This window comes from Papio anubis, chromosome X (genome assembly GCF_008728515.1).
Source record: "Papio anubis isolate 15944 chromosome X, Panubis1.0, whole genome shotgun sequence".
NCBI classification, from domain to species: domain Eukaryota; kingdom Metazoa; phylum Chordata; class Mammalia; order Primates; family Cercopithecidae; genus Papio; species Papio anubis.
This window is the reverse complement of record NC_044996.1, coordinates 120,909,857-120,936,309: the sequence shown is the minus strand read 5'-3', so window position 1 is coordinate 120,936,309 and position 26,453 is coordinate 120,909,857. Positions and strand designations below refer to the sequence as shown.

General features: G+C 41.3%; 1 protein-coding gene across 2 annotated transcripts in view; it reads left to right on the top strand.

The window, feature by feature from the left end:
• Nucleotides 1-26,453, top strand: part of PDK3 (pyruvate dehydrogenase kinase 3) — a 74,605-nt gene that overhangs the window by 16,247 nt on the left and 31,905 nt on the right. Inside the window, exons 2-6 of one of the 2 annotated variants that reach the window (XM_021933046.2) lie at nucleotides 12,597-12,738; nucleotides 17,703-17,774; nucleotides 22,207-22,391; nucleotides 24,085-24,174; nucleotides 24,717-24,764. In XM_021933046.2, the coding sequence (XP_021788738.1) occupies nucleotides 12,597-12,738; nucleotides 17,703-17,774; nucleotides 22,207-22,391; nucleotides 24,085-24,174; nucleotides 24,717-24,764 (537 nt within the window). The remainder of the gene's footprint in view (nucleotides 1-12,596; nucleotides 12,739-17,702; nucleotides 17,775-22,206; nucleotides 22,392-24,084; nucleotides 24,175-24,716; nucleotides 24,765-26,453) is intronic. The other variant, XM_003917513.3, reaches the window with a different exon arrangement.

Sequence of the window (26,453 nt, the reverse complement as noted above, 5' to 3'; positions counted from 1 at the left end):
TTTTACACATGAGAAAGTAGAAGCCCCACATAAGGAAGAGACTGTCCCAATCATCAGCTAGTTGTTGGTATAACATCTTGGCCACCTCTTCCAAAGGGAACGAGAAATTATTCTTTTTATGAGGCCAAGGGAACTTACATTTGTGTGCCACTCTCTGCTAAACACAATAGTAGTTAGCTGTAATTCTCACCGCATCCACATAAAGTAAGTGTTTCCATTTTTTGGATGAAGAGTGTAAAGCTTAGATAGTTTAAGTCTCTTACCTAAGCAAAGTTAGGGGCAAAGCCGTGGTTAAAATTCAGGTAGAGTGAGGTAGGTTGGTTTGTTTTTTGGAGACAGAGTGTTCCTCTGTCACCTAGGCTGGAGTACGTGGTGTGATCTTGGCTCACTGCAACCTCCTCCTCCAGGTTCGAGTGATTCTCCTGCCTTAGTCTCCTAAGTATCTGGGATAACAGGCACCTGTCACCACGCCTGGCTAATTTTTTTTGTATTTTTAGTAGAGATGGGGTTTCACCATGTTGTCCAGGCTGGTCTCGAACTCCTGACCTCAAGTAATCTGCTCACCTTGGCCTGTCAAAGTGCTGGGATTACAAGCAAGATTGAGCTTTTAAACCTATGCTCTTTTCAGTTTAACATAGTATACCATTGTCCCCAGTGCAATTATTTATAGCAAATATAGTCTCTATTAGCAATGCTGAGGTTTTGTCTAAATTTATTCTGTTACACAATCAGGAAATGGTATAATCTAATGCTTATCTAATTTTATTATTTCAGAACTATCAGATTGATACGTACTCCACTTACTTACAATGAAATAATTCTACTTCTGAAAACCGCTACTTGTTAGTCTACATTATCATCTCTGAGAATATGAGAAGCAGTATATGCAGACTTGTACTCCAGTCTTAATTTCTGGTGCCTACCAGCAGCATGAGCCTGGGCGAATCACTTAATCCCACTATACTTCAGTGTCCTTATCTACAAAATAGAAATGCTAGTGGCTAATCATAGGGTGGTTGCATTGATGACACTGAGAACGTATGGCATAGTGCATAGCACATGATAGGTGCTTGGTAGATGTTGGTTATGAATTTACTGTGAGAAGTTAGTGACAGCATTTCCTGGATGAAGTCAGCTTTCTGCTAAGAATAAAAGCTGGGTAGGGAGCTCTTAACCTTGAATGTTAATTATCTTCAAGTTTGTTGGCTGAAGGTCTCAGCTGTATAAAACTGATCATTTTCCAAGAAACATAGCACTTTCAGCTCTTTTGTACTTTGAGTATGACTTGCTTTGGATTCCCTTTGATCACTGTGATGGCTAACTAAACAATTTGCCTCAGTTAACCTCAAATATGAGTACAGTGTGACCATTAGCTGTTCCTGCTTCCATGACAACAAGGCATCCTGTAACTCACCAATTTACCATTAGGACTAGATTCTAAACTCCCTTCTGGAATTAGGTTGATATGGATGCATGGCGGCTTTGGCTGCATAGTGCTTGTTACTCACATGCTCTAGCTGGTCACAGCTTTATTTGTGACATCTGTTCTGAACACAGCATGTCTCTTCTTTTCCACTCTGTGGCCTGACACACCATATTGACTGTTACTGCCACTGTATTATTGTCTTCCTACCTCCCTTTTGGCTCTTCTCATGATCTTAAGGATTGAATACCCTTAACCAAATATATATAATGAATTGACCTGTAAGAGGGATTTACCATTACCTGCAAATGTTATCTTGAACCCCTGAATTTTATTTGCTATGTTAACTTTGTAACTGAACTTATTGGGTGTTTTAATTTTCAGTTGTGATCAGAGGTTTTGTGTGTGTGTGTGTTTGTATGTGACACAGGCTCTCACTCTGTCACCTAGGCTGGAGTGCAGTGGTGCAGTCTTGGCTCCCTGCAGCTTTGACCTCCCGGGCTCAAGTGATCCTTGCATCTCAGCCTCTGAGTACCCAGGACTACAGGTGCACACCACCACATCTGGCTAATTTGTGTATTTTTTGTAGAGATGGGGTTTCACCATATGCCCCAGGCTGGTCTCGAACTCTTGAGTTCAAGTGATCCTCCCACCCCGGCCTCCCTTTGGGATTACAGGTGTGTGAGCCACCACACCCAACCAGGAAATTTTTGTTGTTGTTGTTGAGACAAAGTCTCACTCTGTCGCCCAGGCTGGAGTGCAGTGGCATGATCTTGGCTCACTGTAACCCCCACCTCCCAGGTTCAAGCGATTCTCATGCCTCAGCCTCCCAAGTAGCTGGGAATACAGGCACGTGCCACCACACCTGGCTAATTTTTTTGTATTTTTAGTAGAGATGGGGTTTCGCCATGTTGCCCAGGCTGGTCTCGAACACCTGAGCTCAAGTGATCCTCCCACCTTGGCTTCCCACTGGGATTGCAGGTGTGAGCCACCGTGCCCAGCCAGGAAATATTTATTGAATACCTACAATGTACTAGGTATTGTACTAATAGACTCTTCAATCTTTTGAGCAATCATGATACAGGACGTAGAACTCATAGAACTCAGTGACCGAGGCAGTGGCAGAGGGCATTGCCCTAGCGGAGGGCACAACTTCTGGGCCCACAGAGAAATCCATTCACAGCTTGCTTTGGCTTTGTTATACAGAGCAGCAGTTTTCTCACTAGTCTGTGTAGATATATATTTCAAAAGAGCAGACAAACAGGATTTCTAAAGAGAGAGGATCAAGGGACTACTACCTTGATTAAGACCTCTGTCCCAATCACCTTGGTACCCCCTTTTCCTATCAGAAGAACAAAAATCATTACATGAAGGGTACCACGGGTATCAGACCCCATTAGGAAGCTCTGCATATAGTAGCATGTTTTGTATGAGATTTTTGTATTTTTTTTTTAAAGAATAGAACGATTCTAGTTATAGGAAGATTTTTATTAGTTAGTTTGCCGTATTTGCTTTATTTTTCCCTATTCCCCCCACCCCACATACACATGCTTTATGCTTTTTTGCTGAAGCATTTGAGAATAAATTGCAGACATCATGCCTCTTTACCCCTAGATACTTAAGTATGTATGTCCTCAGCTTAAGGGCATTCTCCTAATAACCATGATACAGTTATTACCCTTGGGGAATTCATCATTGATATAAAAATAAAATGGACCATCTAAATTTCCCTTAATGGGGCCAGGCGCTGTGGCTCACGCCTGTAATCCCAGCACTTTGAGAGGCTTAGGCTGGTGGATCACCTGAGGTCAGGAGTTCGAGACCAGCCTGGCCAACATGGTGAAAACCTGTGTCTACTAAAAATACAAAAATTAGCCGGGCGTGGTGACGCACATCTGTAATCCCAGCTATTCAGGAGGCTGAAGTAGGAGAATCTCTGGAACTTGGGAGGCGCAGGTTGCAGTGAGCTGGGATCATGCCACTGCACTCCAGCTTGGGCGACAGAGCAAGACACTGTCTCAAAAAAGTAAAACTAAAAAAAAAAATAAATTTCTCGTAACGGCTGCCGGTTCCTGTATTGGACAACTCTCGGGTCTAGAACACTCTCAGAAGGCACTGCAGCAGAGGCGGCTGCTGGGCATAGTGCTGCAGAGCCCAGAGTGGGGGGCAGGAGACTCCCACCTCAGCAACGCAGTAGACCAGTAGCGGGCAGGAGTGACAGGAAGGCTGGCTGGGTGCAAACAGGAGAATGAACTAAAAGTCTGTAGACAGAAGGGCCACCCTTTGTTCTGACCTTGAGACAAAACCTGACTGTCCATAGAAGAGTGCTTTAAAATATAATTTAGCAATAAATCATCTGCAACCCCCCATTAACATCCTAGAGAAGATCACATTTTCCAAAAATGGCCATGAGGATACTTTTCTACAGTGTGACCTTGGCACCCCTCTGTCAGGAGTGGGAGTCGAAATTTCCTTCTGGAGTCTGGGCAGGCCCTGGCTACTTAGCCTAATTGATTGTGTTAGACATAGGCCAGCCGTGTGACTTCTGAGCCTGGGTCATAAAAGGCCATGCGGCTGCTGTCTTTCACTGAAGTGATGGAAGGATCCAACTAGCCCGAGGCTGCCGTGATGTGAGGGAGCCCAGGAAGAGGCCACCCCAAGCTGCTCAAATGTGCAATCCTAGTTGCGAAGTCATCTGGCCCAAGCATCAGACTTAGGAGTGAAGGGGCCTTCGGATGCTTCCAGACCCAAGATCTAGTCAACCTGCAGCCTTCGAGTTTTCCCAGCTGAGACCCAGATAAGCCATCCCTTCTGCGTTCTGTCTAAATTCCTGACTCACAACATCTGTGAGTGTCATAATATGGACATTGGGCTGAAAGAAGTCATGTAATATCTGGATGCTTGGAGGCATTGAATTTGATAGGGAATAAAGTGTGTGTGAAGTCCCCAGTCTTTGGCTCTTTGTCTCTGAAGTTCTGACTTACTCTTTTTTTGGTTTTTTGAAATGGGGTTTCACTGTGTCACCTAGGCTGGAGTGCAGTGGCACAATCACAGCTCACTGCAGCCTCGACCTCCCAGCTCAAGCGATCCTCCTGCCTCAGTCTCCCAAGTAGCTGGAACTATAGTCACGCACCACCATGCCCAGCTAATTTTTTATTTTTTGTAGAGACTGGGTCTCCCTATGTTGCCTGGGCTGGTCTTGAGCTCTTGTATTCAAGCAGTCCTCTTGCCTCAGCCTCCCAAAGTGCTGGGATTACAGGCATAACTGACTCACTGTGATTAATAATAATAACCAAACCATGGTCTGGCGTAGAGTGGAGGCAGCCCCAAGTTTGGCAGATTCCAAATCTGTAACCTATTTTGATCTCTTCTTAGATTCAGGAATAAGTTTTCTTGAACAAAGGAAAACTCTTAAGCTCTTAAGACAGTGAGAAACTGCTCATGAAGCAAAACAAACATTTTAAAAGTAGAAACTAAGTTTTTAAAAAAGGGATTCTTTGAAGGACATTCACAATCATTTGGTAGGTCTCCATTCACATGTCAGGTTGTTTCTTCTGAAGGACTATTCAATTAATCATTGTTTAACCCTAGTAAATCCAAAACTTAATGACTTATTCTTAAATTCAGTGTTTTCAACAGATTGAAATCTTATAACTACAACTGGAGAAAAGAAGTTGAAGAGCTCACCTCCACACATGGACATAAACATGGGAAGAACAGACACTGCAAACTACTAGACAGGGGAGGGAAGTGGGCGCGGGTTGAAAAACCACCTGGTGGGTACTGTGCACACTACCTGGGTGCAACATCCCCATGGAACAAGCCTGTGCATGCACCCCCTGCATCTAAAATAAAAGTTGAAAATTTTTTTAAAAAGAGCTCACCTTAAAATAATATGTTCTCAGTTATATTTTACAAATTTTAACATGGTTAATGGGAAAAATACATTGCCAACTCAGACATTTAGTTGGTGATATTAATGAAAAGCATTTATTTGATGATATTAATAAAAATTATCAGAATGAGCTGGATCATTCTGTTGGGTTTTTTTGGTGCCTTGCGAGTAATTTTTCCATGTATTGCTCTTTATCTCATTATTGCCACTCCCAAACGACCCCCCAGCCCCCACCAACTGCTAAAGCTGAACAATGGACAAAGGAAGCCTTCAAGTAATCCAGACAGAGGAGACTCTACATTTTAGGAGGCATGGTCTCTATTGATTGAAGACAGTGTAAAATATGTCCTTAGCCTCTGCTTTAATTAAAAGGTACTTATTGTCAATCGCTTGAACCTAGGAGGCAGAGGTGGTAGTGAGGTGAGATCCCGCCATTGCACTCCAGCCTGGGCAATAAGAGCGAAACTCCATCTCAAAAAATAAATAAATAAGTAAATAAAAGAAAAAAGAAAAAGAAAAAAGAAAAAGTTTCTTATTATCAGGTGACTTGATTAACTGAAGAAATAATTATTTTTTCTGCCGCCTATAAATTACTCGAAAAGAGGATTAAAGCCAAGCCAGGGTTATCAGCCACTACGGAAACCAGGTGTAAAGAAATATGTCTGTGAGCTCCTGCTCTCAGGCGGCTAGCTAAATGCTCCTGGCTACCTCCTGGTCCAGCCATCGGGAAGGCTCCCTGCATTAAATTGAAAGTCATTTGTATTTCTGTGTCGACTCATCCTAGGTCTTGGTGAATGTGAAGCTGTATGGGACCTTTCTAGACAAAGCAAATCATACCTTTTGCAAATACAGTAATTGTCTCCAGCTTCCCAATAAAAGGACAAAGTATAAAAAATAAACAGAGGCCAGGCACAGTGGCTCACGCCTGTAATCCTAGAACTTTGGGAAGCTGAGGCGGGTGGATCACCTGAGGTCAGGAGTTCGAGACCAACCTGGCCAACATGGTGAAACCCCCGTCTCTACTAAAAATACAAAAATTAGCCGGGTGTAGTGGTGCATGCCTGTAATCCCAGCTACTCGGGAGGCTGAGGCAGGAGAATCGCTTGAACCCAGGAGGTGGAGGTTGCAGTGAGCTGAGATTGTGCCACTGCAGTCCAGCCTGGGCAACAGAGTGAGACTCTGTCTCACAAACAAACAAACAAACAAAGCAACCAGAAACAGAAGAGAATGAAAGGATCGTTAAACTTAAGAGAAAAACAGAAGAAATGCACATGAGTGTATTTGAGTCTAATGACCTGTTTGCATCCACTAAGTCAGAATTTTCCAAGCCCCCTCACCTGCTCCCTTTGTCATCTTTGAACTGATACCAGGGAAAAACTTAATTGGTAAATTTGAATGAGATGAAGTATATTGAGAAATGCAGAATAAAACTAGAAAGTCAAAATTAAGTAATGTGGAGAAGCCAAGTAAGTAGGGGAAAAATGAAGTCAAATAATTGGAAAGCAGAACTGGAAAATACACAATATACCAGAAGACTCATCAAAACAGAACCCTATGACAAGGACATTCATTTAAAACCAAAATGTTTTTCTTGCTAAGTTCATTATTAAAAAAAAAAAAAAAATGGTTGTTAGAACCTTTTGATTTAAACTGAGTATCTGGCATTAATACATAGGAAAGATACTTTCAATGTATATGAAGAAAGCACAGAAAGATTATAAAAATGAGGCATTTCATACTTATTTTTAGGCTAACAAATTAACTAAAAAAGACTTATCCTCCTATTTAAGCTGATATATAATTAAGGTATTTGAGTACAAATAATTTGTCCCTGAACTTCATGTAGAATGTAAGAGACAAAACCTGAGATTTTTCAACTACTCTTTTTAAAAAACACAAACTTCTGGACCAGGTGTGGTGGCTCACGCCTGTAATCCCAGCACTTTGGGAGGCCGAGGTGGGCAGGTCACTTGAGGTCAGGAGTTGGAGACCAGCCTGTGCAACATGGTGAAACCTCATCTCTACTAAAAATACAAAAATTAGCCAGGCGTGGTGATGGGCGTCTGTAATCCCAGCTACTCGGGAGGCTGAGGCAGGAGAGAATCGTTTGAACCTGGGAGGCTGAGGTTGCAGTGAGCCAAGATCGCACCATTGCACTTCAGCCTGGGCAACAGAGCGAGACTCTGTCTCAAAAAAAAAAAAAAAAAAAAAAAATCAACAACAAAGAAAAAAACAAACTTCTGAAAGCATGATCTATTCTTTGAATAAATCATTGAGAAGCTACCATAGGCGAGGCACTATAATATGTGCTATGAGGGATACAGAGACAGATAAAAGTTTCTTTCCACATGAGTTTTATAACAGACTGATAATCCAAGGAAGCTTGAAGAAAATGCTTCCTGAAATTTGGTTCTCTTAGACCATGCCTAGTAATTGAGTTTTAATTATTGCAGAATCATCAGATGAGCCCAGGGAATGGGTTCTCAGGGCTGACCAAGCAGTAACTGACAATTCGATTGTGTATCCCATGGCCTCAGACTATTCTGTTTGAGTATCATCAGCATCATTAGTGATTTCTATTTAATTAGCCTCTTTTCTAAGTTTTAAGAATGTGACTGTTAAATATTGTGGTTTATTAAATTTTTATTTATAGAGATGGGGGTCTTGCTACATTGCCCAGGCTGGTCTCAAACTGCCGGCCTCAAGTGATCTGCCCATCTCAGCCTCCCAAGTAGCTAGGATTACATGCGTGAGCCACTGCCTCTGGTTTAAATGTTAAGCACATTTTAACCCTCACCAAAGCTCTGTGAAGTAGATACTGTTCTTATTTTATAGGTGGTTTCAATGAAGTTTAGAAGTGTAAAGAAACTTACCCCTGCTCATGAAGCTTGTGAATGCTCTAGTCAAGATTCAAACCCCAATCAAACTTCAGCACCTGACCTTTGTCATCACCAGCCCATAGGACCATAGGCTTTTCTCTGAATCCTGAACTCCAAAAAACTGAAAATTGAATTTCTTTTTCATATATTTGCTGCCAGAACTCATTTTCTAGCAAAACCAGACCTGAACTGACTTGATTACATAGTCTTTATCGTACTTACTGGAGATGTTCATGTATTTCACTGCAGCTATGTTGTGGCTCTCTAATACTCTGTATTGTACAATGTATGGTATAGACTCCTTTTTACCTTCCTAAAATTGGAAAACCTTTAAATTCTGAAACCATCTGGATCTGCAACTTTCAGAGAAGAGATGAGAACCTGACTGCGGCCACCTCACGCCTGCCAGCCAGCTCTCACTGCTCACGACATGCTTGTATCCTGTGGCTCCTAACAGGCTGCCAACTTGGAAATTTAAACATGTATACTTTCATTACCCCCAAAAACTCATAATTGTGAAAAAATTATTAGTTCATACTGATACTCCCAGTTTCAGTTTAACACCAGAATTCTTCTACTTCTTCCCTATTCCAGAACTTCCTTTATCCTGTTAAAGAAAAAAAAAAATTGGCTAGGCGTGGTGGCTCATGCCTGTAATCCCAACAGTTTGAGAGGCCAAGGCGAGCAGATCACCTGAGGTCAGGAGTTAAAGACCAGCCTGGCCAACATGGTGAAACCCTGTCTCTACTAAAAATACAAAAATTAGCTGGGCCTGGTGGTGGATGCCTCTAATCCCAGCTATTCCAGAGGCTGAGGCAGGGAGAATTGCTTGAACCCAGGAGGCGGAGCCAAGATCGCACCATCACACTCCAGCCTGGGTGACAGAGTGAGACCCTGTCTCCAAAAAAAAAAAAAAGGAAAGAAAAAGAAAAGAAAAAAAAATTATCTGATACTTGTTAAAGATGGTAGGGAAGGCTTTATTCAAGAGGGACCCCTATAGTGGGAGTTTTGCAGTAGTGGGGAGAGATCAGGCTGAACTCCTAGTGCAACAAGGACAAGTGGAAATTTATAGCCAAGGAGCAGGGTGTGGGTCAATGGGTGGAAAGTTACTAAGAGGAAAAATCCAGGTTGGAGGGGATTCTTGTTGAAGGCAGGCCAGGGTGATAAGATATCGAGGGTAGGGGGATCAGACACCAAGGGTAGGGGATTTTCACTGAAATGACTCAGCAGGATTTTTGCTAAGACTGGACTAAGCAGGTCAAGATAGAACCCAAAGTCGAGGCCTAGTCAAAAAGAAGACTCAGAGCCAGATGCGCTGGCTCACGCCTGTAATCCCAGCACTTTGGGAGGCTGAGATGGGAGGATCGCTTGAGCCCAGGAGTTCGAGACCGGCCTGGGCAACATGGCAAAACCCCCTCCTTACTAAAAAGACAAAAATTAGCCAGGTGTCCCAGCTACCTGGGAGGCTGAGGTGGGGGAATCACTTGAGCCCAGGAGGTTGAGGCTGTAGTAAACCGTGATTGTGCCACTGCACTGCAACCTGGGTGACAGAGTGAGACCCTGTCTCCAAAAACAAACAAACAAATAAGCAAACCCAGGAGAACCTGGTTCAAGTTTGGTCAAAGGAGAGAGTCTTTGTCATCCCACAGTGAGAACATCAATGTTTCTTTTGTGATTTAAAGAGAATTTCCTTTCTGTTTAACCAGGATGCAAAGTATTTCTCCTGGCATGTGAAAAGCTAGACTTATATTTTAACTTAGATAATAGGGAATTCATTTTATAATGAGATTCACTGTGATAAATAGCAGCATTTTTAGTGCATTTAAAGTTAAAGTTATATTCATACAGAACCTTTTAGGAATAATATACGGATGCTCCTTGACTTACAGTGGGGTTACATCCTGATGAATACATCATAAGTCAAAAATATTGTAACTGAAAAATGCACTTGGCCAGGCATGGTGGCTCATGCCTGTAATGCCAGCACTTTGGGAGGCCAAGATGGGTGGACAACTTGAGGTCAGGAGTTCGAGAACAGCCTGGCCAACATGATGAAACCCTATCTCTACTGAAAACACAAAAACTAGCCGAGCATTGTGATGGGCGCCTGTCATCCCAGCTACTTGGGAGGCTGAGGCACGAGAATCGCTGGAAGCCAGTGGGTGGAGGTTGCAGTGAGTGGAGATCGTGCCACTGCACTCCAACCTGGGTGACAGAGTGAGACTCTGTCTCAAAACAAAAAAGCACTTAATAATTAGATAAACCCATCATAAAGTCAGAAGATTAAACAATCAAAAAATCATAAATTGAACTGTTTTAAGTTGGGGACTGTCTCTATATTATTTGAAGCAAAATGACCAGAGCTGGTTGGATGTGGTGGCTCACGCCTGTAATCCCAGCACTTTGGGAGGCCGAGGCAGGTGGATCACGAGGCCAGGAGATCGAGACCATCCTGGCTAACATGGTGAAACCCCGTCTCTACTAAAAATACAAAAAATTAGCCAGGCGTGGTGGTGGGCGCCTGTAGTCCCAGCTATTTGGGAGGCTGAGGCAGGAGAATCGCTTGAACCCAGGAGGCAGAGGTTACAGTGAGTCGAGATCGTGCCATTGCACTCCAGCCTGGGCGACAGAACAACACTCCGTCTAAAAAAAAAAAAAAGACCAGAGTCATTTAAAATGTTAATTGCCTAAGGCCAAATGAATGTGTATAGAATAGATGTTGGAAGGTCATTGCGGGGGCATTTCACCCCTTCCCCTCTTACCTGAAGTGGGTATTTGGGGATTAAGGTCCTTATCACAGTGAAAGTACAAAGGAGAAAAGTGAATCATCAATTAGTTAAAAGATTTACCAAAGGCCTTCCATATACTCACTTAGGATGAGGGAAATGAGGGATGGATTATTTCAGACTTTCATCTTTTATTGTAACTTTTTTGAGAATGGAGAAGTGGGTCAGGGATGAGTGGGGAAGAAAGGTTCTGCAGATGACTTTCTAGACTAGGTTCTTTTTTTCAAGTTTTATTTGGTAGGGAGAGCAAATGAATAAATCAGAATGTGACTGGAAGTGTTAGAAAATTGGATTTACTTCTGAATCTCTGACTTGCTGCCTTCATGACCTACAGAAGAATAAGGAGAGTTTGGTAGAGAAAATTGTTAAATGAGCTCTGCTCATCTCTCTCTGGGCCTGGCCACGATGTTGCCCATTTCTGTGCAGCTTCCAGGGAATATGGAACAGCAAAGAGGCCTAGGCAGGGCGAGGGAGATGGGATGGACTCCTCAATACCACGGAGACCAGGAGGACCAGTGTTTGTCCAACACTTGCTCCGTGTCAGCCTCCATGCACAGTATCACATTTAGTCCTTACACAAACTAGTTTTATCCCCGTTTTACAGATTAAGGCAGCTGAGACTCAGAAGTGAAGAAGCTTACCAAAGTTTTCACAACCTGCAAATGGAGGAATTGGGGCTGGAGGACATTTGTGTCTCCAAAGCTCATGCCTTTTCTATCAGGCCCTCCACCACCAGCCACCATGGAGTTTCCAGCAGGGCTGGGGGTTGCAGGCCAGGCTTATGCTAGAACTCTTCTTGCCACATGACAGCAGAGGAAGGAGCTCAGGTTTCCTCTTTTAAGTGGCCAGGTATGTTTCCTCTCATGGCATCTTGTTTATGTAAATTTTATGCACAGCCAGTTCAGGGAAGCCTCCAGAAGGCACTGACCTCCTTCCTTATGGTCAACCCACATCTTACCCTCTCCGATGTGGCACGGTAGATCCCTCTGCCTCTGAGTACACCCAGGAGATAGTTTCTCTGGCATGTTTCTCTGGCCCATGCCAGCCCTGTGTCTCAGTCAGAGCCTCTCCTCTGGAATCACAGGGTCTCTGGGGTCTGTGGCTACTTCCAGAGGGGCAGAGCTACGGTCCCTGAAGAAACACACTGTAGGAAAATCTTAGGAAACAGTTGGCACACACAGTAGGTGAATATTTGTGAAATGAATGGATCTGTTGCCTCCTGGAAAGCCCTATGAACGGGAGTGGATTTACATGTTCTGTTACTTTTGTACTTGGCAGTTTTCCCACAGTATTTATTTGAAAACAAGTTCAGATTATATCCCAGGTCACTTTTATATTGCCGCTGGTAACGCTAGGAACGTTTTTGTGTTAAGAAAAAAAAAAAAAAAAACAAAACTGCTTTCAAGGTTGCCTCTTGTAATGAATGTTCTTTTTCTCTGCTAATTAAATTATTTTCTTCAACTTGCTATTTCAAAGGATAAAAATTCAACTAGAGACTGCAGGATTATTTAATTTTCTCTTTCCAACCAGTAGTAACCGTGCTACCATGGGAGCACTTTATTTCTCCATCTGTTAGACTATAAAATCATGGAACATTTTTCATGTCTTAATAGGGAGAGATAATGCATGTGAGAAAACTTCATATATGTTTCTACGAAAGGAACTTCCTGTGCGGCTGGCTAACACAATGAGAGAAGTTAATCTTCTGCCGGATAATTTACTTAACCGCCCTTCAGTGGGATTGGTTCAGAGTTGGTAAGTAAACAATGTGGCTTAAAATGGATCTTCCCACAATGCTGTGAACATTTGGCAGCGGGACCATTCTCTGTAAAAGTGCACATACTGCCCATCTGGGGAATGAGTCATTTGGGATAGCTGGATTTTCCATGCAATTAAAAGTTTTTTTTTTCTTTATGTGCTGTTTGTTTTAAAGTTGTTTTAATGAAAATGCTTGTAAATTATACTAGACACTTTCTTGAGTTTTTCTTGTGTGTGGTGGGATTGCACTTTTTCTGACAGGGCATCTGCTGTTTTTATCAAGTCCTAACCTTACTCCTTTTGTTTTCCTTGTAAAGACATTCCTTGAAGTCAGTGCTTCTTGTAGAACAAATTAAGTCATTTAAAGGGGAACCTCATATTGGAAAAAATATCAGTTCCCTGCTGTGCTTCATTTGCTCCATGAAAAGTAGGGAAAATTTTGACAGAGTATAACGTAAACTTAAATCAGTTATAGCTCTGATGCTTGAAGCATATGTCATTTAACTGAAGACGTTGAATTTGTGACGCAAAGTTACCCGCTAGGTAAGCAGGGTGAGATCAATGAATGGTAGGATGTAAGAGCAAGTGGTGTGTTTTTAGAAAGGGATTTGCATATACAGTGTTTGAGAAACATTTGCAGGTCTACTCTGTGTTTTAAAAGCAAGGTAGAGGCCGGGTGTGGTGGCTCACACCTGTAATCCCAGCACTTTGGGAGGCTGAGGCAGGTGGATCACTTGAGGTCAGGAGTTTGAGACCAGCCTGGCCAACATGGTGAAACCTCATCTCTACTAAAAATACAAAAATTAGCCAGGCATGGTGGCATGTGCCTGTAATCCCAGCTACTCAGGAGGCTGAGGCAAGAGAATCACTTGAACCTGGGAGGTGGAGATTGCAGTGAGATAAGATCACGCCACTGTACTCTCCAGCCTGGGCAACAGAGTAAAACTCCATCTCAAAAATAATAAATAAATAAATAAATAAATAAATGCAAGTAGAAGTCACTGTGAAGAAAGTTGGAGGAGTTGGGGAGGTCAGATGCCATCAGTCCTCTCAAGCAAGCACAGTGCTGTGGGAGCAGAGAGAAGCGGACAGAAATGCAAGCTGTGGTTCTGCACTGCCGCTTGGTGGGTGGGTGGAACTGACAGATTGCAGGTGACAGGGAGAGCATTTTAGAAGGGAATGGCGTGGACAGATGTAAGGAGAGTGGAACTACTAATTAGCTCGCATCTAGAGGGTTAGTGGAGGCCAGGCTACTGAAAGAGAATGGACATTCAATAGTCATTCCTCCATAGTATTAATTATAATAAATTCATAGGGTTAAAATGAATTGTCTGAGACACACTATATTAGGTGGTCTCAGAGGTACAGTGTCAAGTCTCTTTTCCAGACAAGCAGCAGCTTCTCACTGTGTGATGTGCAGTCTTTGGAATGCAGGAGAAATGAAAGAGACTGTGACTGTGGCTTTGATGTCATATAGTTCCTTGCATCCTGCTCTGGTTCCATAGCTTGTTTCAGAAAGAGCGGCAAGTTCTTGTTTGCACGAGACTTCTTTATTGCTTCAAGGCCATCATTAGAGATTTTCCAGTAGAAGGTATAAAATCCCAATTAGAGGCCACTGTGGTGGGGATTCTAGGTAGGCAGGATCAAGTCCCCTGATCCTGGTGGTGGTGACAGTTAAACATTTACTATTGCTTATGTACAGGCTGGGTCAGGGGCTTCAAAGTGAATTGCTGGGCTCTTTCGTGTTGTTTTCCAACATCAACAACCAATTCCGAGTCTCTGGACAGCAACTGGGTTCAGCAATTCAGTTCAATCCTGACACTACCTACTTGGAGTCAGGGCACACTCCACAGCTTTACAGCTCAGCCCCACAAGAATCTCCCCTACTGCAGACACCAGTCACAAGTCCTGGGCCACCTGTGCCTCTGACTGAGTGGCTGGACATTGAGTTTCCACACCCCTTCTCTCAGATTTGATAATTTGCTGGAACGGCTCACAGAACTCAGGAAAATACTTTACCTATGTTTATAGGTTTATTAGAAAGGGTACAATTCGGGAACAGCCACATGGGAGAGATGCATAGGGCAAGGTATGGGAGGCCGCATGGAGCTTCCATGCCCGCTCTGGGCACACCACCCTCCCAGTACCCCCATATGTTCACCAACCTGGAAACTCTGATGGTCGTTCAAGGGTTTTGATAGAGCTCAATCTCCAGCCTCTCCCCTCCCCAGAAGTTGAGAATAGAGCTGAAAGTTAGTCCTCGAATCGCTTGGCCTTTCTGGTGACCAGCCCCATCCTGAGGCTATCTAGAGATCCCATCCTAAGTCACCACATTAGCATGAACTCAGGTGTGGTCAAAGGGGGCTCTTTATGGATAGCAGAAGACACTCCTGTCACTCAGAAAGTTCCAAGGGTTTTGGGAGCTCTGTGCCAGGAAGCAGGGACAAAGACCAAATGTACTTAAATGTGTTATATGATACCGGCAAAGTATAGGCTCGAACAAATTGCTATGTCAACTCCGTTGTTTGGTTTTTGTCTTTTAACTCTTCCTTTTTCACATCCATTCCAAACAAATGCATGCCATTTCTTCTTTCTTGTTTCTTAAACATTCTATTTTGAAATACTTTCCTACTTAACAGAAGGGTTGCAAAACTGGTAGAAAGAATTCCCGTATACTGTCACGTAGATTCACTAATTGTGAACATTGTTAACATTTGACCACGTTCTACTATTGTCATTCATATTCTTTCTTTCTGTCTCACTCTTTGCATACACACACACACACACACACGTGTGCGCACACACATATATATATCTATGTCTATATATGGCACACAGACCCATATATGGTACACATACACGATGTCTACATCATGCCCCTCTGCCGTGAATACTTTAGCATGTATTTCATTGGAACAGGTCTTAGAAAACCACAATGTGGTCATCAAATTCGGGAAATTTAACATTGATACAGTAATGTCTTCTAATATGTAGAACTTGTTCTCGCTTTACTAATTGTTGTGATACTACCCACATCTTTTTTTTTTTTTTTTGCAATTTCTCCTCCTGATTTAGGAATCCACTTCAGGATCATGCATTGTGTTTCCCTGCCATTTTTTCCTTTTAAAAATGAATATTATGCATAATGGGCTGTGAACCCCACCACTGTCCCCTTGGTCACAGTATGTCCTCCTTGCTCTCTTGACTGTCAGGCTGGGAACCTCAGAATAATCTTTGGCTCCCTTCTATTTAAGACTTTCTTCAACTGTCCCCTCTGGAAAGGACAGGATGCCTACCTAGCTTGCTTGCGTGTGGCAGGGCAGAGGGCATCACTGGGGCTGGCTGGCTTTGACCTCTTGGTGTTTTGACCCAGTGATTTTAACAATATCTAATCCATAGCCTTATGTGCCCAGAGACTTTTATTTATTTATTTATTTTTCTTTTTTTGAGATGGAGTCTTGCTCAGTTTCCCAGACCGGAGTGCAGTGGCACAACCTCGGCTCACCGCAACCTCTGCCTCCTGGGTTCAAGTGATTCTCCTGCCTCAGCCTCCCGAGTAGCTGGGATTACAGGCATGTGCCACCATGCCCAGCTAATTTTTTGTATTTTTAGTAGAGATGGGGTTTCGCCATGTTGGCCAGGCTGGTCTTGAACTCCTGGCCTCAAGTGATCCATCCGCCTCAGCCTCCCAAAGTGCTGGGATTACAGGCGTGAGCTAACACGCCTGGTTTCCAGAGACTTTTAAAAAATATATCCAGTGATGAACATTCATTAGTATCAAATGCATTGTCCAGAGTTCACATGAGGCTGATGAATCAAGTGGCATTCTCATTGGAGTATTTATATGTGTAACAGTCATTTTTAGTTATTGGAGTGTCCTCATCCTCTATCCAAAGGTGTAGATAATAGGATTAGTGGCAGTTAATGGTTAGAAATAATTAGAATAAAGGGATAATTCTTTCAGAACATGTTAAAACCCCAAATAGAGATCACATATCTCTAATTGGAATATCTGAATCTCCACCAGATCCAACAGATCCTGGCTTGATATAGCTACTGCACTAATGGGCCTCTCTGGATGTCATTTTTCTATGTTCTCCAGATCTTAATGTTGGACAGACTGTTTCTTATACTGGCCCTGATTGAGATATGGAGCTATTCTTAATCCAGAAGCTGTTTCTGAGAGTTTAATTGGCATTCTTCCTCCCCCATTAAGTATTGATGAAATTAATTTAACTTCTTCACGTCTAGTTTCTAAGTTCTTGGCAGGCACTTCAGCGTCACACATGTGCTTCTTAAAATATGTATGTACATTTTTGGTAATCAAACTATAGACTTGATATATAAGTTAGGATGTGTCTGTCTGTAAGTAGAGAAAATGAAACTGAACCTGGCTCATGTCACTAGAAGGTCCAGCCGTAGGGTAAGCTTTTGGTGTTGGTTTGATTCAGAGATTCACGAAGCTGTCGAGGCCCTGCTTTCGATGGCGTTGGCTTCGTTTTCAGACTGGATTCCCTCCTGGTGGCAGAATAGCTGCAGCAGTTCCAGGCTTCCAATCCACACAGCACACTGTACAAAAGCAGAGCAGGTTGGTTTCTCTGCCAGAGTCCTCCAGCGAGTCTTTTCTGTCATTTTACTAGCCTGAATTGAGACAGTATGTCCCTTCCTGAGCCATTCCCTGTGTTCAGGAGAATGCACACAGTGATAGACTTAGACCTAAACTATTGGGCTAATGAATAATTAGTGGCAAGAGAAATAGGATTGCCCAGAGAAAAATGGGACCACGCAGGATCTTTGGAGGCACCGGCTTCCCTGATACACTTGAGCCACATGGGGGATGGGGATGGGATGGAGACCTGAGTGAAAATTTGGAGTGTTCTTAGGAAGAGGGAGAGGAGGGGTGGATGCTGGGCAGGCAACTAACACAGTAACTCTTCTTTTTCTTTTTTTTTTCATTTTAGGTATATGCAGAGTTTTCTTGAACTTTTAGAATATGAAAATAAGAGCCCTGAGGATCCACAGGTCTTGGATAAGTAAGTATGGTACCACTTACCTGAAAGTAAAAATATCTAGATAAGAAAGATTTTGGTAAATGTAATTCAAGTCATTAAGACTCAAGGAGTATGATGTGGACCAAAGCATTCATTTTCTTAATGAGTAATGACTCAACATTGAGTTTTTTTTTAATTCGAGTTAAGAATGTAACACAATACAAAAGTAACAATGACACTTTCAGTTTTGCTTTTCTGATCTAATTCTTAATACCTTTACCCAAGGTGAACTGGGCACTCACTCTGAATACTGCAGTAAATGTTCCATCTAGTGGTAGTTTTAAGAATGCAGTGGCCTTTGTATATACATGAATTTATCTACTCAATCCTTTACAATTAAAAAAAAAATTTCAACAGGATATTACATTTGAGCTCAAAAACTGTAGTGGTTTTGTTTTGGAGAGGCATAAAAGAGTACGTTTTTTATATAGCAACCTGAATTCTATTGTATTGCTCCCATCGTGCACAGACTGGCAAATTATGCCGATGAGATATTTCTGTTTCTCATTTTTATTTATCCCAGGAACACTAACTCTAGCTGTAAGTATGTTTTCCCCTCCAAGAGAAATGAAATATCCCTTTCACATTAATTTCTTCCTGTTTCATGTATATGTGAGTGGATGCATATGGTAGGCCTGTTGTACTGAGGAGTTTCTAAGTATAAACTAGTCCACATAGTTGTGAGACTGAACACCTGACTTAATAGATGTTCCATAAGAAGAACTAGGAAAATACCATGTTATACAAGCAACCTTAGGAGGTATTTAACCCAGTCCTCTCAATCCACAGATAAGGAAACTGAGGTCAGAGATGTGAAGTGACTTGCCCAAGATTGTGACCATTCATAGCAAAGCTGGACCTATAAGTTATGTTTTCGTTTGAGCCATGAGTAGCTAGTTCTAGTCTAGTTGTAAACTAAAATTCAAAGGAAAAACAAAAGCCCTCACCTATTTTATACTTTGTTGGGTGTTTTGTCTAATGGATCTGTGAAATGTGGAAGGCGGGGAAGCATTGGGTTAGAGCCCCAGATGTAGCGTTTTCCTTGATATAAGCCACTGCTGTCATTTAAGCGATCAGTATTAAATGAATTCAATCCAGGAGCTTTGTTTTCTCAAAAGTCGTTAGCTGGTAATCATTTGGTGGAAATCGGAAAACCTAGGGCTGACCACTCTAGCTTCAGATTTTAGAACAGATTTGTAGAAGTATAGTTGGTCCTTTGTATTGGCAGGTTCCACATCCTTGGATTCAACCAGCCGCAGATCGAAAAGATATTCAGGAAAAAAAAAAAAGCAATAAAAAATAACAATGCAACAATAAGAAATAATACAGATTTTTAAAATACAGTTTAACAACTGTTTAAATCGCATTTAGATTGTATCAGGTATTATAACTAGTCTAGAAATGATTTAAAGTATCAGAGAGAATGTGAGTAGGCTGTATACACTGTTTTAGACAAGGGACTTGAGCATCTGAGGATCTGGGTATCTTCGGGGATCCTGGAACCAGTCCCCTACGGATACTGAGAGACGACTATACATGATATTAAATTTCTGCTGTGTTTTTCCTGGAGTCCCGTCTCAGTTTCTGGAACAGGTTAGCAGATGCGATTTATGGCCATGAGCCTGCTTTGCAAACTGTCAGTGGTTAATCCAGTGTGTGCTTGACCATCGCAATAATAGCTGAGCTCTCACTCCGTGAGTTTTGTAACTTGCCTAGGTTCATGTGGCTAGTTACGATAGTTGGCATTCGAGAAGTATGATGTTCTTGGTGAAGGAAGGAGTGAAAGGTGAGCGAGTACCATGGTAGCAGCCTTTTCTGTTTACCAAGAGGTTGTATGGGATCACCAGCAGGGAAATCATTTTAGTAAAGCAAAAGTAGCTTAGAAGACAAGCATGTTGATCATTTATGATAGAGTTTAGAAGAGCCCGGAAGATTAGAGGAGAATTCTGAGCATTGAGCCATTGAGGTAAGTCTCCCCACTTCAGATAAGTTGAGGCACTTCTCTACTATAATGAATCGTTTCACTTTAGTAATATTTAACTTACAAATACATTGCAATGAGTATTACATAAAGGACAAATTGTCCATTATAAATTTTTTTGTGAATAATGATGGCCTAATTTCAGAGTTTTACATCTTTATTGTCATTGTATGTATGTATTTGTTACAGAAATATTTCATCATTCAGAAAAATAAGACTATTCAGATAAGTAAAAAAAAAAAAAGCCGTTCCAATTTCTACTACCAGGGGACAACAACTATTACTATTTTCCTTTCTTCCATGCTTTTCCCTAGGCATGCATATATTTATATGTGTAAAATATTTTTACAAACATAACAAGTGTCAACATTGTAGATCTATGCCATTATTAATAGTGTCATAATATTCATGTTAATAGTCCGTCTTCAGATAGTTCATGTGATTTGATCGTCTATCACTGGATTTTAGACTGGTTTGTAGTTTTCGTGCTACTATAAACAATGCTTTAAAGAACAACTTTTAAATACATCTGTTGGCCGGGCACGGTGGCTCACGCCTGTAATCCCAGCACTTTAGGAGGCCAAGGCGGTCAGATCACCTGAGGCCAGGAGTTTGAGACCAGCCTGGGCAACATGGTGAAATCCTGTCTCTACTAAAAATATGAAAATTAGCCAGGCATGATGGCGGGCACCTGTAATCCCAGGTACTTGGGAGGCTGCAGGAGAATTGCTGGAACCCAGGAGGCAGAAGTTGCAGTGAGCCAAGATTGTGCCACTACACTCTAGCCTGGGCAACAGAACAAGACTCTGTCTCATAAATAAATAAATAAACACACAAACAGCTGTTCACCTTGTCCAGTTATTTTCCTAGGATCAATTCCTGGAAGTGGAATTATTTTCTTTGGGCTTTTGCTGTATGTTGTTAATTGTCCTGAGAAGTGCCTCAGTTAAGCCCCAAACTCTAACTGATGCTGATACATGGAGAATAATAAATATCACATTGTTTTAATTTGCTTTTCTTATTTGTAAGGGTGAAGTTAATTGGCATTTGTGCTTCTTCTTTGGTAAATTTTGCATTGATAGCAGATCCTTTGCCTAGTTTTCTGATGGGGTGCTAGTTTTTTTCCTTTTCTTAAGGCTTTTTTTTTTTTTTTTCACTTAATTTATTAATGTGTGTCCCTATAGGATTGCTAAAATTCTACATAGTCATATCATTTGTTTCTTCATATTATTTGTTTCTACCTTTGGTATTAAGCTTAGAACAGCCCTCCTTATCCCAAGATTATATACTTATTCACCTGATTTTTCTGTTATCATTTCTGTGATTTCACCCTTTTACATTTTTAATCCAGTATTTGGTTTAAGTCTTGAAATTAGGATGTGACTTAAATTGTTAGCCCACTGTTCCAGTTAACTTGATTATTAGTTTGATTGTTTGCCTACTGATTTGCAATGTCACTTTCTCAATATGCTCAATTTTTATATATACATACTCACTCATGGGCCTAGTTCTAAACTTTTTGTTTAGTTCCATTGACTGACTTGTCTTCTACCATTCTTAATGTATTTTCCCCTATGCATATTTACAGTAATATGCCAGATACTTGAATAGTTGAACTGCCTGTGTTCTATCTGCATTTCATCACTATATTTTACTGCTGCAAGATATTTATTTCCAAATTTTACTCTTAAATTGTGTGTATGAGACACTTCGGGAGGCCAAGGCGGGCAGATCACGAGGTCAGGAATTCAAGACCAGTCTGGCCAATATGGTGAAATCCCGTCTCTACTAAAAATATGAAAATTAGCCAGGCATGGTGGCGTCCACCTGTAGTCTCAGCTACTCGGGAGGCTGAGGTAGAAGAATTGCTTGAACCCGGGAGGCGGAGGTTGCAGTGAACCGAGATCGCACCACTGTACTCCAGCCTGGGCGACAGAGTGAGACTCCGTCAAACAAACAAACAAAACCCAAAAAACAGTGTGACGTTATTTCTTTATTCATGGAAGCTATTGCTTTGAGATTCCATTAATCAATCCTTGGAGATTTTGGGGGATTGTCCTCATGTTCTCAGAAGAAATATTGATATGTTCTGCAATTCTTTATTCAACTTTTATAGAACCTGTATTTATATGTAATCACTTATCCAAAAAGTCAGTGGATTCCTAAAAGGGTATTTGAGCATTTTTTTTTCTGTACTAGAACCTTTTACTTTTTGCACCTCTGAAAGAAGGGTTTCTGTAGAAATAAGGTTGCAAGCAAAAACTTGGCTCATACTTTTAGTTTCTTGTGAGTGGTTCCTTGTTGTATGTAGTAAGAATAATGTCTTTACTTATAAAAATACCAGCAGACAACTAGTCTGGGGACAGAGCTGGGAAGTCTGCATCAGCCCATGAGATATTAAGACTGACCACGTTTTGTTTCCCTCTCACACAGCTTTCTACAAGTTCTGATTAAAGTCAGAAATAGACACAATGATGTGGTTCCTACAATGGCGCAAGGAGTGATTGAATACAAGGAGAAGTTTGGGTTTGATCCTTTCATTAGCACTAACATCCAGTATTTTCTGGATCGGTTTTATACCAACCGCATCTCGTTCCGCATGCTTATTAATCAGCACAGTAAGTTGGGGTTTGTTGGTCCAGTTTTGAAAAGGTAACCATAGTGATTTTTCCCAAATGTTTTCCCGTTGTTAATTTACTGACCTGCATTTTTGGTTGTAGAAATTTCATTTCTAGTTTAGTTTTTCCTAAGTGAATCCTAGCCATTGAAAAGCTATTAATTTGTATTCTTGGTTAAAAGAAATTTTTGAAAGGCTTTTATGAGGCTCACATTAGAGACAGGACCACTGCGTACCTTTTGAGTCTCTGCCGATGCAGTCCTGATGGGGATGGGGGACCGCCTTTAATGGCAGCTGGGCCTTCATCTCTGAATACTTTTATGTATCTCAGGTTGTATTCTTTTCTTTATCCTGGATGTTATGTGTTTTCCTTTTTAGTTTTAAAAACATTAACACTGGGAATATTGAATTGGATGTTGGTGATAGGAGCCATCAGTTCTTTATTTCACAGTGATCAGTGAAGTCAGATTAAGCCAGACTGTCAGCCCATAATCCCGTACTGAGAATTTTAGTCTGCTCTTTAGGGTACTAAGCAGATACGAAAAAAACAACTAAAATTCCCTACACACAAAAAACTTTTTGGCTTATCTTCAGCACTGTCTCTTTGGCTGATTTTATAATCCTTAAGGAAAAGCATCCACATGTCTAGAGCATAATTCACCCTGTTTGCTGCATTACAAAGTGGACAAAGTGTCTTTATTTTACTAATTTGATTTATTTGGATAAGTGAATGTTACACAACTATTAAATGTGGCTTTATATTAAATGTATATCCTCAAAATGGAAATGTATGACAATTTACAGGAATAAAAGAGCCTAAATACTATTCAACTAAATACTTAGATAACTCCAATTGCTTTCTGATCTAAATACACGTGTACACATATATACGTGCATGTTTTTAGGTCATTAGTTAAGCCTACACACCTCTGTTTTTCTTCACCTTAATCAGTTGGAACTTTATTAATTGGCCTAATGCCTGTATTTATCATTTTTCATAGTTTAAAATCTCCCCTGTTTTATTTAGGCATCCTTCTTTTGTTAGTCACAATTTTTGCTTCGTTTAAAAATAACACCTATAAATATTTGGATGCAGATTGCTTTTTCTTTGGGGCTTATTTTGGCTTTTATTCAGAAACAAAATTTTGCAAATCTTGTATATTGTGAAATTATCTGAGTGTATTTTTAAAAATACTTGAACAAGTATTGTTTGTGTACACAACATTGAAACATAATCTTCTTGGGGGAGGCATCTGAAATGCTGCCAGCAAAGACATTTTACAGGCTTGTCCAAATGGTATAGACTACGTGTTCTAAATATTTAATGAAAGTAGGAATAAGTGTCTGGAGTAGTACTAAGAAGGTGGGTATACTTGACTAAGGATGAAAGTAAGTTTCTTCATCCATGTCACATTGGGAGAGGAAGAATGGGTTGGGCACCTGGCACATGTCACTACTTTAGAACCTGCTGACTGCAGCTGACAGACCTTAAAGCACATCCTCCTCCTTCATTGACCAATAAGAGTTGCTCACCCATCAATTGTGTGTATTCCATTGCTCTAAGTTGCTGTGGATGCTAAAATGATTTTTACAAGTAAGAGATCCTTTCTAAACATAAGCCCCTGTATTTCCCTGCGTGACCATCCCAGCCTGCTGTGTTTTAATCCCCTCCCTTTCCTTTTGTGTTCGTCTAGCACTTCTGTTTGGGGGTGACACTAATCCTGTTCATCCTAAACACATAGGAAGTATCGATCCCACCTGTAATGTGGCGGATGTGGTGAAAGGTAAGGAGACCGTTGTAATGGTATCGATTACATTACAAATCGGATCGTGGTTTATTTGAGGCAACTTGTCTATAGGGTTATTTTGCAGTGCAGTCTGCTGATTCATCAGGTCACTCTGGGACCAAGCCACCTGATCCAGATGAAATGTTCTTTCTAGGCAGTTAAGGAAAGATGCATAATTGGTAATGCTCAAAATGTGAGTTTCTACTTTATTGGTTAGAGTTTCATTTGTAGTTCTGTCTCAAACAGTAAACCTTTAAGTAAGATTCTGAGTGCCACTGTTATCTGAAAATTTCAGAGAATCCAAATTCTTGTCATAAAATTAGGTTGAATTCACATGTCTATAAAATTTAAACATCTTTCTGTTGTTCACATCTGGCTTTAGAATTTATGTGGCATGTAAGTTTCATGGGTTCATTGGACATTAAGCTAGACATTGTTCCAGTATCCTCTGGGAAGAACCAAGCCCTATATCCGTAAGTCCCTGGTACCCAGGCACTTTGAATTTGAACAGCAGTTTCTTCATTATTTATTCATTTAAGATCAATGCTGTCTCCAAGAAACCTTCCTGGATGTGAGCGATCCACCAGGTACCTCTTCAGTTTTCTTCAGTGTTATGGTTACTTTGTGCAACCTCATATCCCCAAATTGTCTCTTTCTGCAGATTATATCTCCTGTGTTAGCCTTTATCTCACTTCTCTAAACTCTCACCTCACAAGTTTCATGGGTGCAGTTCTCTCTGATCTTCATCAAGGATCTTTGTTGCTCTTCAGCAGCCATGGCAAAGGAAAACCTCTGCAATTTGTTTACCGTGGGCATTCCTAAACCCAGGGAGGAGGACCAGACCTGTTGGTTTTAGCTTAGCCTAGGATTGTCAAGCTGCGCTGGCCTCAGCCTAGGATTGTCAAGCTGCGCTGGCTTCTGTTGAGTCACAACACATTTACTCACGTTATTTCAGTTATAAGGTGAATCAGCCCAGCCTCAGCTCTCTAGGAATCCTATTGGTTGCTCTCTCACAAGATAACTTTGTGGTTCATCAGAACCTCCAAAGGCCTCCAGGGGCAAGGAGGAAAGGGTCAGGCTTATCATAGCTTATATGTTCATTAGGCCCTAGCTCAGTGCCTTTTATGAAACAGAAAACTTGGTTCAGACAGTTGATTACCCCTTTGAGAAAAAGGCATAATTTAGAAAGCAAAAGTGCATTGTGATATATGGTATGTGTGCCTTTTCTTTTGAACTGTAACCAATTTGAGGTCAGGGTTTGTGTCTTACATTTGTTTTATAACTTGCATAGAACCAAGTGTAGTGCTTGTGTAGGTGATTAATAAATATTCCTTGGTTTGATAAATTTTAAATCTTTTGAAAATATACTTTTAAAAACAGCTTTATTGAAATATAATCTCATATGATAAACTTCACCCATTTAAAATGCTCAATTCAGTGGTTTTTAGTGTATTCACGGAGTTGTGCAACCATCACTACAATCCAATTGTAGAACATTTTCTTTTTTTTTTCTTTCTTGTTTTTTTTTGAGATGGAGTCTCTGTCGCCCAGGCTGGAGTGCAGTGGCGCGATCTCGGCTCACTGCAAGCTCCGCCCTTCGGGTTCAAGCGATTCTCCTGCCTCAGCCCCCCGAGTAGCTGGGATTACAGGCGCACGCCACCACGCCTGGCTAATTTTTGTATTTTTAGTAGAGACGGGGTTTCACCATGTTGGCCAGGATGGTCTCGATCTCCTGACCTCATGATCCACCCGCCTTGGCCTCCCAAAGTGCTGGGATTACAGGCGTGAGCTACCACGCCAGGCCTGTAGAACATTTTCATCACCCCAGAAAGAAACCCTGGACCCGTTGGCAGTCACTGCCTTCTACCCTTCTGTCTAGCCCTAGACAACCACTAATCTACTTTCTGACTCTGTATAGATTTTCCTATTATAGACATTTCATATAAACAAAGCAATATAATATATGGTCTTTGGTAACTGGCTTCTTTCACTCAGTATAACATTTTCAAGGGTCATTGACATTGTAGTATCTTTCAGTACTTTATTCCTTTTTATGGCTGAAAAATATTCCATTGTATGAATATAACACATTTTATTTTTCTCTTCATGTTAGCTGGGTGATCTTAGACTCGGTTAAGTAACCTCTTTGGGGCTCACATTCTTCATCTGTAAAATGATGCTCTTGGTGATTCACCTATATTGTAGCGTTAAATGAATTCATATTTGTAGAACTCCTAAAGCGATGCTAGTACACAGTAAAGGCTGTAGACAGGTTT